Source organism: Anabrus simplex, chromosome 7 (genome assembly GCF_040414725.1).
Source record: "Anabrus simplex isolate iqAnaSimp1 chromosome 7, ASM4041472v1, whole genome shotgun sequence".
Lineage (NCBI taxonomy): Eukaryota > Metazoa > Arthropoda > Insecta > Orthoptera > Tettigoniidae > Anabrus > Anabrus simplex.
The window spans coordinates 2,071,858-2,085,804 of NC_090271.1; the positions used below are offsets into that span (position 1 = coordinate 2,071,858).

A 13,947-nucleotide genomic window follows, 5' to 3' on the forward strand; every position below is an offset into this window, starting at 1 on the left:
ACAATGTTGGCCACATTACCGAAATTCAGACTTTTAATTCGAAACTGCCTTTACATTTTAAAACAATAGTATGTTACAGAGTAATTTCAAATCGAAATTTATCCACATTATAATAGAACGCCTGTTCCGGAACATGGATGGGTAGCACTCCGCACTTACAATCACTTCGGTGGGTCTACAGTGCACTTCATGATTGCTAAGTTGAATGAAATCGGAATTCTTTTGTATTCAACCTTTTAAGGAACGCGTAATATCACGCAACAGGCAGTGTGCAGAAAAACAGAGTCCGCGAACAATGGCCATGCCAACAGTTGACGAAAAAACGTGGCTTAGGTAATAAATTCATAGGCACCAAACAATATTGCCATTGCCGATGAAACTGCATTGCTTTATTTTAATATGAGCCCAAACGGTCTTAGGGTTTTAAAGGAGAAAGTGACAGCCGAGGAATCATACAAGGCTGGAAGTGAGGGTCATTGTAGTGCGTTGCAATGCACATGGAAACAAGAAATTTTATCCCCTCGTCATAGGAAAGTTCGGTAAGCCACAATATTTTAAGGGCGTTGGGCACTTTCTACACCAGTACAAAGCATCTAAAAATGCAAACACTACAGACATCAAAAAAATAATGCATTTGCACAGGGGAACCGGCATAATTTATCCTTGTCTTTGAATTGTGTTAATTTTTTTTTCTTTCGTTGCGTGAGGTTATTATTTCACTGATTTATCCATTGTAACATTGTAAATGCACCTTGTTGGAAACATTTCAGAAATAGATTTTCAAGGCACTTGAAAGGTTTAAACTGTGAATCGAGGTGATTTGCATGTATTAATGGGTCTTAGAATACTTTGTGACGCAGCAAGTGTTTATATTTCTGAAGTATGAGAGAAGTGCCATGGTGGGAAATCGTACAAGGATAGAGTCATAGGAAAGTTTGATTTTAAGGGCATCGGGTACTTTCTGTGCTAATACAAGGCATCTAAAATGCATACAGTTATAGTAATCTAATGAATAAAGCACTTGCACATGGGAGCCAGCATAGATTTCTCCTCGTCTTTGAATCGTGCTTTTTTTATCTTTCTTTCGTTGCGTGAGGTTATGTTTACCAGCGAGATATCCGAGTGCATTATTTGAATACTGTAAATGCACCTTCTTGGATACATTTTGGAAATAGATCTTTTTTCATGGCATTTGAAAGGTATAAACTGTGAACCAAGGTTAACTGCATGCAGTAACAGGCCTTAGAATATTTTGTAACGCGGAAAGGGTTGGTACTTCTGAATTGCGAAATGGCGGTTAATTCGAAATCACGTAATTCGAAGTCCGATTTTTTAGTCCCAACGACTTTGAATTAACGAGGTTTTACTGTATTCATAACTGCTAAACCCATACTAGCACAGAAGTCCAGCAAATGCTTCCCATTCCTGTTAGCTTCCATATCTTCCGCACATTTACCAATCACCCTTTAGTAACCTTCACTTTTATTTCCAACAGTCGCATTGACATTGCGCATTAGCACTATTCTATCCTTGCTGTTGACCCCGACCACGATGTCACTCAATGCTTCATAAAACTTGTCAATTTCATCCTGATCTGCAACCTCACATGGTGAATACACTGAGACAATTCTCATCCTAATTCCTCCGACTGCCAAAGCTACCCACATCATTCTCTCATTAACGTGCCTAACAGAAACTATGTTGCATGCAATGGTATTCCAGGAAAACAGACCTACCCCATACTCTATTCTGCCCTTCCCTTTCTAACACCCGTCAAGTACACTTTATAATCTCTCTTCCTCGTTATCTCGCCTTACCCGAATATCACTTGCTTGTAGCAAATCCAGGTGCATCCTCATGCTGACTCAGCCAGTTCTACTTTCTTTCTTCCATAAGCCCCATTAATATTGTTAGCTCCCCATCGAATTCCATTTCGTTCGCCAAGTTGTTACCAAGGAGTCCCTCGCCTGTCAAATGGGAGTGGGACTCCGTTACTCCCATAGGTCCGAGGCTTGCTTAAAATGTTCCGAGCTCGGTAAATTCATGAAGCCATTGCCCATGGTTCACGAACTAGGACGTGACTACAGTAACCAACACCATGCACCACAGAAAATATTGCATCTTAGATAATTCTATCGCCATTCTAAGAAAGTAACTACTGTACACTGCCTGAGCAAATGTCATGTGATAGCGGAGCACTGATGTGCAGGTGTGTTGTCTGCGCACCACACGCCCCCTGTGCCAGCGGCAGTTGTATAGGAGACCTTGTGAGCAGTGGCTGTGCATGTGACAGGTGTAACATGGAACGTCGTCGTGAGCTAACACCGTTCGAACGGGGTATGGTGTTCAATGCCCGACGGATGGGAAGTGCGATTTCGGAAGTGGCGCGGGAATTCGGCTTCACGCGATCAACCGTATCTAGGGTGTATCCTGAATGGTTGAATGCGGGTGTCACCGTCTACAACAAACGAACGACCAGCCGTCCAGCCACCCTCGATGACCGTGACCGGCGACATCTGAGACAGATTGTCAATAGTGACAGACGGGCAACCGTGCAACAAATCACGGCTCAATTCAACACAGGCCGTGCTAGACACGTCTCCCAGTGGACACTCCGTAGGAATACTGGTTCTATGGAGTATGGGAGCCGGCGTCGCACGCTGGTGCCACTGTTAACCCAACATCATCAGGCGCAACGATGCGCATTTGTCGCCAGTCACCAGGGATGGACACTGAACAATGCGTAACTTGATGTGGTCGGACGAATCACGATTTCAACTGCACCATGCCGATGGGAGGCACCGTGTATGGCGCAGACCACATGAAGCGATGGATCCCGCCTGCCTCGAAGGTATGGTCCAGGGCGCTGGTGTCTCTGTTATGGTCTGGGGTGCATTTTCCTGGTATGGAATGGGCCCCCTAGTTGTTCTGGTACGCGGTATGTTGAGCTGGTCGGAGACCATCTCCACCCATTTTTGGCCTTCCAGTGCCCAGACGGTTCTGTGGTGTTTCAAGACAATAACGTGCCGCCACATCGCTCCCACGTCACCCGGGAGCCCCGATATAATCCCTATCGAGCATATTGGGATGTCCTAGAACGCAGGCTCCGTGCCATGGATCCTGCACCCACGAACAGACCAGCATTGGCAGCCGCTCTGCAAATGATTTGGCATCGGCTGTGTCCAGGACTACTAGTGACTTGACTCAATTCCATGGCGTCTCACTGCAGTTCGGAGGGCCAGAGGAGGCCCCACACGCTATTAGGTGACTATCCCTTGACATTTGCTAAGTCAGTGTATATTAAAAGAATACATACATACATACATTATCATTATAGACTGCTATGCCTTTCAACGTTCAGTCTGCAAGCCTCTGAGAATTTACTAAACGTCGCCACAATCCTCGATTTGCAACTAGTGTTGTGGCCTCATTTAGTTCTATACCTCTTATCTTTAAATCGTTAGAAACCGAGTCTAACCATCGTCGTCTTGGTCTCCCTCTACTTCTCTTACCCTCCATAACAGAGTCCATTATTCTCCTAGGTAACCTATCCTCCTCCATTCGCCTCACATGACCCCACCACCGAAGCCGGTTTATGCCTACAGCTTCATCCATCGAGTTCATTCCTAAATTAGCCTTTATCTCCTCATTCCGAGTACCCTCCTGCTATTGTTCCCACCGGTTTGTACCAACAATCATTTTTGCTACTTTCATGTCTGTTACTTCTAACTTATGAATAAGATATCCTGAGTCCACCTAGCTTTCGCTCCCGTAAAGCAACGTTGGTCTGAAAACAGACCGATGTAAAGATAGTTTCGTCTGGGAGCTGACTTCCTTCTTACAGAATACTGCTGATCGCAACTGCGAGCTCACTGCATTAGCTTTACTACAACTTGATTCAATCTCGCTTACTGTATTACCATCCTGGGAGAACACACAACCTAAATACTTGAAATTATCGACCTGTTCTAGCTTTGTATCACCAATCTGACATTCAATTCTGTTGAATTTCTTTCCCGCTGACATCAATTTAGTCTTCGAGAGGCTAATTTTCGTACCATACTCATTGCACCTATTTTCAAGTTCCAAGATATTAGACCGCAGGCTTTCGGCACAATCTGCCATTAAGACCAAGTCGTCAGCATAGGCCAAACTGCTTACTACATTTCCACCTAACTGAATCCCTCTTGCCATTTTATACCTTTCAGCAGATGATCCATGTAAACTACGAAGAGCAAAGGTGAAAGATTACAGCCTTGTCTGACCCCTGTAAGTACCCTGAACCAAGAACTCATTCTACCATCAATTCTCACTGAAGCCCAATTGTCAACATAAATGCCTTTGATTGATTTTAATAATCTACCTTTAATTCCACAGTCCCCCAGTACAGTGAACATCATTTCCCTTGGTACCCTGTCATATGCTTTCTCTAGATCTACGAAACAAACACAACTGCCTATTCTTCTCGTAGCATTTTTCAATTACCTGGCGCATACTGAAAATCTGATCCTGACAGCCTATCTGTGGTCTGAAACCACACTGGTTTTCATCCAACTTCCTCTCAACGACTGATCGCACCCTCCCTTCCAAAGAATATATTACATAAATTTTTAACCACCTGCCGGTAACCTTCACCTGGGCAAAGGATGAGCAGAATTACAAAGGCAGTGTAGTCAACAGTTAATACAGTACAGTAATTAACACATGGGACCTTTACTTGAGGTAAGTACAGTAAATCAACTGAGATTGAAATACTCTAAAAATTAATAATATGCATTTGTGTAAAATTAACTTCCTTTTCCAGAGCATTTTCATATATACCTGTACAGGTTGTATCCAACGATTTACACTTTCCCCACTTTTACGCCAGTATTCCTTGGTCCCTTAAAGTTTAATAGAGGGGTGTAATATTGCACCACTCGTTTCATCACTAAATCAAACAGCTACAACAATTTTTTTATTGATAGAATAATTCATAAGTACAGACATGACCCTTCAACTACTTTAATAAAAGATAAACATAACACCACAGTAATTTCAACTTTCACCACGGTCATTTACAAAATCACCTTTAAAAAATACAATATAAATATATCATTCAGACATCTTATACAACTCCACCTCTATTTTAAATTTAATTGTTTCTCTAAATAAGGTGTTTATAGATTCAATGTCATGATTGCAATTTTTCTTATATCGGAAAAACAGGAAGAAACTTCATCACTACATACTCAGAACATAAGAATGCCATTAAATACAATAATATTTCAGCACATGCATGACTATAAACATAATTTCACCAATATTCGACAAGACCTAAAAATTCTTTAAACATTACACAAAAAAATTCTTCATACAATTAGATCAATATTTTAACTCTAATTACAACCAAAATGAAATATGTGAAAAAAAAACCAACATTCTTTTTGACCATTTTATCATTATTCTTAAAAATTTTAATTTAACTGATCTAAATTCAATCTTCCATTCTATTCATTCCACCTCTCCTCAGCATTTACCCCCATTCCCTCATTTCTCAGCCCCACCTTGTTTTTTCCCTCCATTCATAACACCTTTCATTATAACTATATATTTATTCAACTTTTAAACCTTATAAAAAAAATTTCTTTTCCGTGTCTTTTGCTTCTAAGTACGTTAGTTTACTAACATGTAGAACATTTGGGTACGTAAGATGAGCCACATTTTGGCTTATTTCCTTTTTTTCTTTCAATATTTTACATCCCATTAATTTCATTATTATTTCCTACATTTTTCTAATTTCATTTATTTTTCCTTTCTCTTATATCAGCATTAGATGAGAATTAATTCCACTACCTTAATATAAAGAATATAATTTTTTTAACTAATTCATATCTTAAAGTGCCTTTTCACTTTCATTTTTTAAAATCATTAATCTTCATGAATATCTTCAACTATTTTTACATTGTTTACCTATATACACAACTACATGGAATTTCCTTTCCACTGCAATAATATATTTGTTCAACTCACATTTTACTAAGGAATACTTTGCATATATGCTCAATTCTACATCTCATCAAGATTATGAATGATTTTAAAGTGTTATCTACGCTTTGCAGTGATAAGAATACTAAGAATACTGCTTGAATACTACGAAGAATATTTTAAAACTTCTTCTCGCATATTCCTACAGCTAAGCGAACTAATTTCTTACAACAAATGTGTTTTCAGGAAATTCTATCAACAGTTTTTCATAGTGTCAAACTTTTATAGGTTTTAAGACCATCTTTAAAACAACTGTGTTTCAAATACTTTGTTCTACACAAGATATGGTTGATGATGACCTTTAAATAGGTCGAACTAGTCCCATTAAATGTTTATTTAATAAACACTATTTAATTTGTATTGAAAAGGTGGAATAACTCAATTATTATTTAATCTGGTTTAATCAAAGTTAAATATGGACCCATAAAATGAAATTCATTTCTCTACACTATCACTATCATCATCATCACCACCACCACCATCTTACAGTTCCAGTTTCCAAGACACTGTTAGCGAGTCTCTTCCATTCTGTCTTATTGAGATACGCTCTGTTGTTAATGACCTCCTCCAGTGTCCTTCCACAATCTGCAATGTCCATCTTCACGTTGTCCATCCAGTGGGTTCTTGGTCTTCCCACCATCCATTTCCCTGCCACATGTCACTTCAAGTTAACATATGCTGTCACTTTTTGCTTCATCCGCATTACATGCCCAAACCACCTCAGTCTGGACATGCTGATCCAATCTAACAATGATGTAACAATCCCAGCTTCCTTCCTAACCACATCATTCCTCAACTTGTCCAGTTTGGTTTTTCTGAATTGTGGACCTAAGGAACTTCATCTCTGATGCCTGCAACCTTGATGAGTCTTTCTTAGTGAGGGTGCAAGTTTCAATACCATAGGTTAAGATTGGAATGAAGAACTAATTGTACATCACCAGCTTCGATTTTGTTGGTACTTTGTGATCCCAGAGGAGTGTTCATACTTTCTGGTAAAAGTGAGAGCTCTTCTGCACTCTATCTGCCACCTCCTTTGTGGCTAGTAGTGTTGGCTACTGAATGCATGATTCGAAGCAGTGTATCGATTCATTCAAGTGTCCGAGTGAATCGATTCACAGGAAAGGCGAGCTCACGGCACATGATTCAGCTTACTCCCAGCGGACAGTGCAGAGTGGCGCACTCACTGGACGTTGGCGGGGAGCCGAGCTTCCGCTGCAGCGAGACAGTGTATCATGGCACATCGAAAGAATCGTGAACGAGCGCGGCTCAGTGAGACACATGATACACACGGCTCCTTCGGCTCACTGGACACGCGGAGAGCCGAGCTTCCGCTGCAGCGAGGCATACAGTGAATCATGGCACATCGAAAGAATCGTGAACGAGCGCGGCTCAGTGAGACACATGATACACACGGCTCCTTATCGGCTCACTGGACACGCGGAGAGCCGAGCTTCCGCTGCAGCGAGACATACAGTGAGACATGCTAGACTGAAAGAATCGTATGCTATAATGGACTCTCGAGCTCAGCTCATTTGAAAATAATACCCATTTGCATTCACTGTCCTCTTCTTACAAGGAAGTTTAAATAATAGATGGATTTATTTGCAGTGTTAAAAAGGTAGTCACAACATAATTCTGAAGTAGCTAGTAAGTATGTAGGCTATTAGGTTATACTATTTATTAGTTTAATGAATCTTAGTATTATAACTTAGTTGACATTTGACATTTGACTCAGTATTCTCTCAGTTCATATGTCACATCGTTGCACAAGACTTCAATCATATGTGGACAGACGCAATAACAGTATTTTGAATCCGAAAACCAGCGGGCTACTGTACATCTCGAGTAGCCTATACAAAATATGACGATTTAAAAAAATCCTCAGCTGATAGAAAAATACTTTTAAAAAAAGGATTGAGTGAGTTGTCGTGCGGTTAACATCGCGTGGCTATGCGTTTGCATTCGGGGGATGGTGGGTTCGAATCCCACCGTCGGCAGCCATTAAGATGGTTTTTCCGTAGTTTCCCCATTTTCACACCAGAAAATGCTGGCTCTGTACCTTAATTCAGGCCATGGCTGCTACCTTCCTAATCCTAACCTTTCCCACCCTGCGTTGCCGGAAACCTTCGATGTATTAGAGTAACTAGCATTTTTTCTAAGAAAGGAGTTCATAGTATGAAGACCAGATGGCAGCTGCGAGCACTGAATGCTGTTGCTGCTGTCTTACCAGCACATACTACACTGATGCAGTAGGAGCGGTGACCAATGAGCCGTGAATCGGATCACTGTATCGATTCAGTAACGTGAACGGAATCAAATGAATCGATTCAGTAAAATGAATCGAATGTCCCATCACTAGTGGCTAGTGTATGTCGAGATATTACACTTGTGGTATACCAACGATCAAAGAAGTGGGTAATGAAACAACTGAAATCACAATACCGCAGCCCAAGTCTTCAACCGTCAGCGCAACCACCAAAGAGATAAGAGGCGCCTCCCCAGCGCGGATTCACGCCAACTACGGAGGGAAGGACCTCGATAGAACAAACACAGAATAGGAGGCGCCTCTTATCTCTTTGGTGTTTGTGCTAGCGGTCGATGACTTGGGCTGCTGTATTGTGATTTCAGTCGTTTCAATGCCCGTCTTCTTCAATCATTGGTATGCCACAGAGAGTGAGAGGTAGCAGAGCGTGGTTCTGGCTACGCTGTTGCTATGACTACCGAAGTGAGCAACATTTCACTTCGAGAAATTATTATCACCGAAACTCAGTAAATATTGGTACGCTCCTCATCCTTGCTTCCTAACCTTTTTCTGCCTGTAGGTTTACCTCACTCATTACGTTGGTGGAGCAATTCATCATGGGTAACAGTGTATATTTTGTAAAAATTTAGTTACTGGCCATGCACCCGCTTATTGTTCTGGTAACTTGTGTTACATATTCATCCGTGATGCCTGCCAGACCTATACCAGATCCTCGTATGCTGAGGTGTGCTGAGCTCGATTACAAGCTGAAGATCCGTAATGTGAGCAGCACGGGTACTACTGCTTCTGATGCTGTATTGCTGTCTGGTGTTGGTGACGCACTTGTTATTCCTGATCTTAGCCCTGAGGATATATGTGAGCATACGACCTTCATTAAGCATTCCTTGGTAGAAATTAGTGAGATTTGTAATCATTTTGAGGACTTGAACCATCTAAATATCAGCTAGATAGGATTAAGGCACGTATCTCACACCTTGTAGGTCGCATGCACGACTTGCTAGATATTTGTATGGGTGTACAGAATTTGAAGGAGTGTTCTGAATTACTTTCTCTCGGTGTAACATTGTTTGATCATACTGGTATCGTACTTAACTCACTTGGAATTAAGACTATGTCCTTTAATGTAACTCATGATAGTAATGCTAACAAGGGTGTACTATTTGAGAATGTCAGTGTACCTGTTACGTCTAATAATCCTGTACCTAGTATAAGAGTGTTACGCGAACACTGTTCATCTACGGTAGCAATAACGTTCCCTCTTCCATTAGTGATATGTTCAAGGGTTGGAATTGTGATTTCAATATTGACACCATTGAAGAGATTATCAGATTCCTAACATTTTTTGTGCAGTTAACTCTAACAGTAAATTGTTATGAATCTAAATCAAACGAGTTAATTCGGTCTGGAAAATATTACTGAACCTTTAAAATTGTTTGAAATTGTTGGTATTCTAGCTTGGTGACCACGCTTGGTAGTAATTTTGAAAATGAGCCTTGTCATTAGTTTTTCTTTTTTACAACTTAATTGTTTTCAATTCGTTTTGTATATTTAAATTGCATCACCCACCCAACTTATTGTCTTTCTTATATTACATTAAATTTTAGTCTTTAAGTGTGACGGAGAGTGTTATTATAGTGAATTGCTCTACCCCTTATTCCTTCCACCCTCTGTTATGGTCGTTGACCTATCGGCCTTGCCCAGATTCCATCACTTCCCTTTTCTGTGTTGTGTTTTATCGAGGCCCTTCCCTCCATACTTGGCGTGAATCCGGACCGAGGAGGCGCCTCTTATCTCTTTGGCGGTTGCGCTGATGGTCGAATACTTGAGCTGCGGTATTGTGATTTCAGTTGTTTCATTGCCCCTCTTTTTCGATCGTTGGTATGCCACAGAGAGTAATAGCAGAGCGTGGTTGTAAGTGCGAATGGATCTTCAGTCCACCACAAAAAAATAATGTCACATGGCGAGCAGACATACTGGATTGCTTATAACAGCAAAATGGAGTATCATGCAATCACATATGGTATACAAGGTTGGACTTACCCGTGGTACTGAGGCCTTTTCACAATGTACAGATTTTAAAACTTATGTCCGTTGCGACGTTATATCCATGTATTACGGCGCGCTTTGCTGGGAAAGGAACAGTCACATTAAACTTTCAAAATAAGAACTGCACACAAATAACTGTATCAACCACCCACCATTAATGTTAATTCAACTTGCAACGAAACACATATTAGGGTGGTTTGAATACACACACAGACCATTTGCTAGCCATTGTAACAGGAGGCAGCCGCCGAGACATCCTTATTCAAGCGAAGATGGCCACAAACAACCCGGTACCAGCCGCTTACGGCAGGGTGCGCTGTGGGAACAGTCAACAGTCAAGTGGCACGCTAACCAATACCAACTTCATAACAACGAAGCTCTACGTAATATCCAATGGTGAGGAATAAGCCCACCATTATATTACAATTTACACCAATAAGAACCTCAAATGCATGACAGTTATCACAGTGTTGCGTTATATTGGGCAAGGTTAAACAATGGATTCCTTTCTCTCTTTCTTTTAAATTCCACATGAACAGATTTCTGGTGTAGCGGTAATTCCACATAGTCCTCATAATTATACCACTACATAGTGCTGAGGTGTGTAAAGCTTTCCACACTTTCTAGTGGAGATGTTCGCTGGTCGTCCCTCTGTTTATTGCCATCACTACTGTTTTGAGTTCGCTTATCTTGAGACTGAACTCCTGGAACTTAACTTTCCATTCATTGAGTCTTGACTGTACTTGTTCCTCAGTTTCTCCCCAGATCATAACATCAGCAAAGGCCATTGCATTTAGTTCACCCGAGGTTTTCTTGATGTTCATTATGTCATCCATGATGGTGATAAACAATAATGGGGATAGTGCACTGCCTTGCTGGACTCTACTTTCGGTCTTGAACCAGGATGAATGTCCATCATCCAATTGCACACAGCTGGCACAGTTTTCATACAGCATCTGAACGTTCTTCACCAGACTGTCATTACGGTTTATTTTCACATATATATAACATTTAAAGCAAGAAAAAGAGTCATATAGGCTCAGAAAGACAAAAATACGTCGTAACATCGAAATATGTGCATATAGGCAATATGAAATTCCATTTCCTGTGACTGTAGGTGCATAATACAGATAACTGACACAGATAGGCTCCAGAGGATCTTCAGAAAACAGAAGGAAAAAACCTAAAGATCCGATGTCTACTTACGACCTACAACAGGACACTAAATATCTACCTGTCAGCATTAAACTAGGAAATTAATTTATTTTAATTTAATTTAATTTATACAAACCAATCTTGTCTTCTCACAAAACCAGGACATGGTTAATATCTACCTATCAGCATTACACTATATACACTATTTTCTCGAACAGTAATTTGTACAAAACATCCTGCCTTACCCGAGAGAAATTTCAGCATCTCCAATAATTCCAGAAAAGCATGAGAGATCAACTCTCTGGCCTTGAAAGGAACGTGACGATAAATCAGCAAACTCCCTCCTCCACTCCACCTCATCTGCCTTGAGTTTGTCAATGACCTCATCTAAAAGGGAAAGAAAAAGTTTGGTTCAACCACTAAACTTAATAAAGTTCTGAAATATTTTCACAGCATGTGATACATATTATGAAAATCTGGTAGAAAAAAAAACAAGCAGTATCTTTGAAATTTAATTAATATTGGACAAAAGGAAAGTAAACATCCTCAAACCTCTGCAGGCATTTATAACAGGCATTGCAAGGAAAACATAGGACAGGAAGGGAATAGGTCTGGGTGTCTTGAACAAGTTATGTTAAATACCAGTGGATTGGTATGTTTGACCTTACCTTACCGCAAGTACGGGGAATTTCGTATGCCCCAGGATGTAAAAGTGGGGACAATTTGTCCTTGGTTTTACTCACACTGTGAGCAATTTTAGTGACGGTGCCAATCACGGTTTTTATATTGTGTTTGCGGAGGACCATGGCAATTCGATCTGTGGTGTTGTGAATGTAAGTTCCCTTCACTTCTTCCTTCTGTGAGCTGCTTGGTCGTTTCTGTGGGATGCAGGGCTCTCTGCAAGTCACTGTAACCATTACACTTGAACGTGACCTTGAGTGTATCCATCTCCACCTGGATATTTGATGGCTCACAAATTCGTCTCGCCCTCTTGGTGAGTCAGATGTAAGGCTTTTCAGGCATTTGCTCTATTAACCAGCGTTTCGTCTTAGGTCTGACACTAGACTCGTCAGAGTGGGATGTGTCAGACCCTACCCACTGACGCTGGGGTGTATGCAGGTGAACTTATCAGAAGCCTATTTAAGAGGCACAGTCTGATAACTGCATACGGGAGATAAAACTCCACAATGGAATTAATGCCCGCCTAGCAATTCCGAATGGAAATTCTAAGTTCCCATGGAGGGAATTAGAGTCTAGTGTCAGACCTAAGACAAAACGCTGGTTAATAGAGCAAACGCCTGAAAAGCCATACATCTAATTTTTTATTTGATTTTTGATATGCTCTATTGGTGGAAAAATATCTAATTCCTCTCCATGGGAACTTAGAATTTCCTATCACAATCTGTTCAGTAATAAGGAGAGGGTCCTTGACAGGCATCTTCGTGAACATGTTATCCTAAACCCCAATTAACTAGGATTTACTAACTCCTCTGGAACGCATGTCAACACTGCGATACTCGACTCCCTACTCCGTGAAGCCAAAAACAAACAAGCTAATCTGACTACTATATTCTTAGATATACAGAAAGCCTTTGACAACGTTGGTCATGCCCATTTAAATGAGACACAACCAAACTTACGAATTTAATCATGAATCTGCAAACAAGAAATGTCACACAAATTCAGACGCAGGGAAGCAAAACAAGACCTCTCTTGATAAGCAGGAAGTTATGGAAGGTTCTCCTCTGTCGCCAATCCTGTCCAATCTCGCCATCAATCATATTCCGGATGACCTTAGCGAAACGTTGATATCTACCCAATATGCCTTTCAGTTGAGTCCAGATCATGAAGCTCTAACAGTATTAAGTTTTGCTGATGATGTAGTTATTGTTGGAAAAGATTCTGAGTCAGCTTTAGTACTTGCTTATGCAGCCATACATCAACTACAAGAAATCGGACTTAACATCAATATTGGAAAATGTACAGGAATATGCATCAAACATGGTCACCTATCAGACGAAAAACTATTCACAGCAGATGAAAAACAGATACCATGTCTGAAGAAAGGAGAATCTATTAAGTATTTGGGAGTAAATTTCTCCAATGAAATTACTTTCCACTCCATCGAGATCCTAAATAAGCTCAAAAACACCCTAGAGCTCCTCATTTCTTCACTGCTTTTGCACTCCGATCAGAAATTTGTAATTACACACTTCAATCTGTCCCAGTTTGGTATATAAATTTCAGACAGTACCACCACAAAGGATTCCAGTCAAATTTATAAATGACACCGATATGGTTAGGGGGGCATTAAAGGAAATTTTGCAACTTCCCATGGATGTCCCAAATGATATGATATAGGCTGAAATGAAATTTAAAGGTCTGGGTTTATTTTGTGTATCATGGGAAATATATCTGCAACATATTAATGCATGCAAAATTTTGAAATCTTCCAA

General features: G+C 40.6%; 1 protein-coding gene across 1 annotated transcript in view; it reads right to left on the reverse strand.

Moving 5' to 3' along the window:
- The window catches only part of spd-2 (spindle defective 2), a 740,229-nt gene that overhangs the window by 594,604 nt on the left and 131,678 nt on the right, over nucleotides 1–13,947 (reverse strand). The window contains exon 8 of the mRNA XM_067150605.2: nucleotides 11,737–11,878. Within this exon, the coding sequence (XP_067006706.2) occupies nucleotides 11,737–11,878 (142 nt within the window). The remainder of the gene's footprint in view (nucleotides 1–11,736; nucleotides 11,879–13,947) is intronic.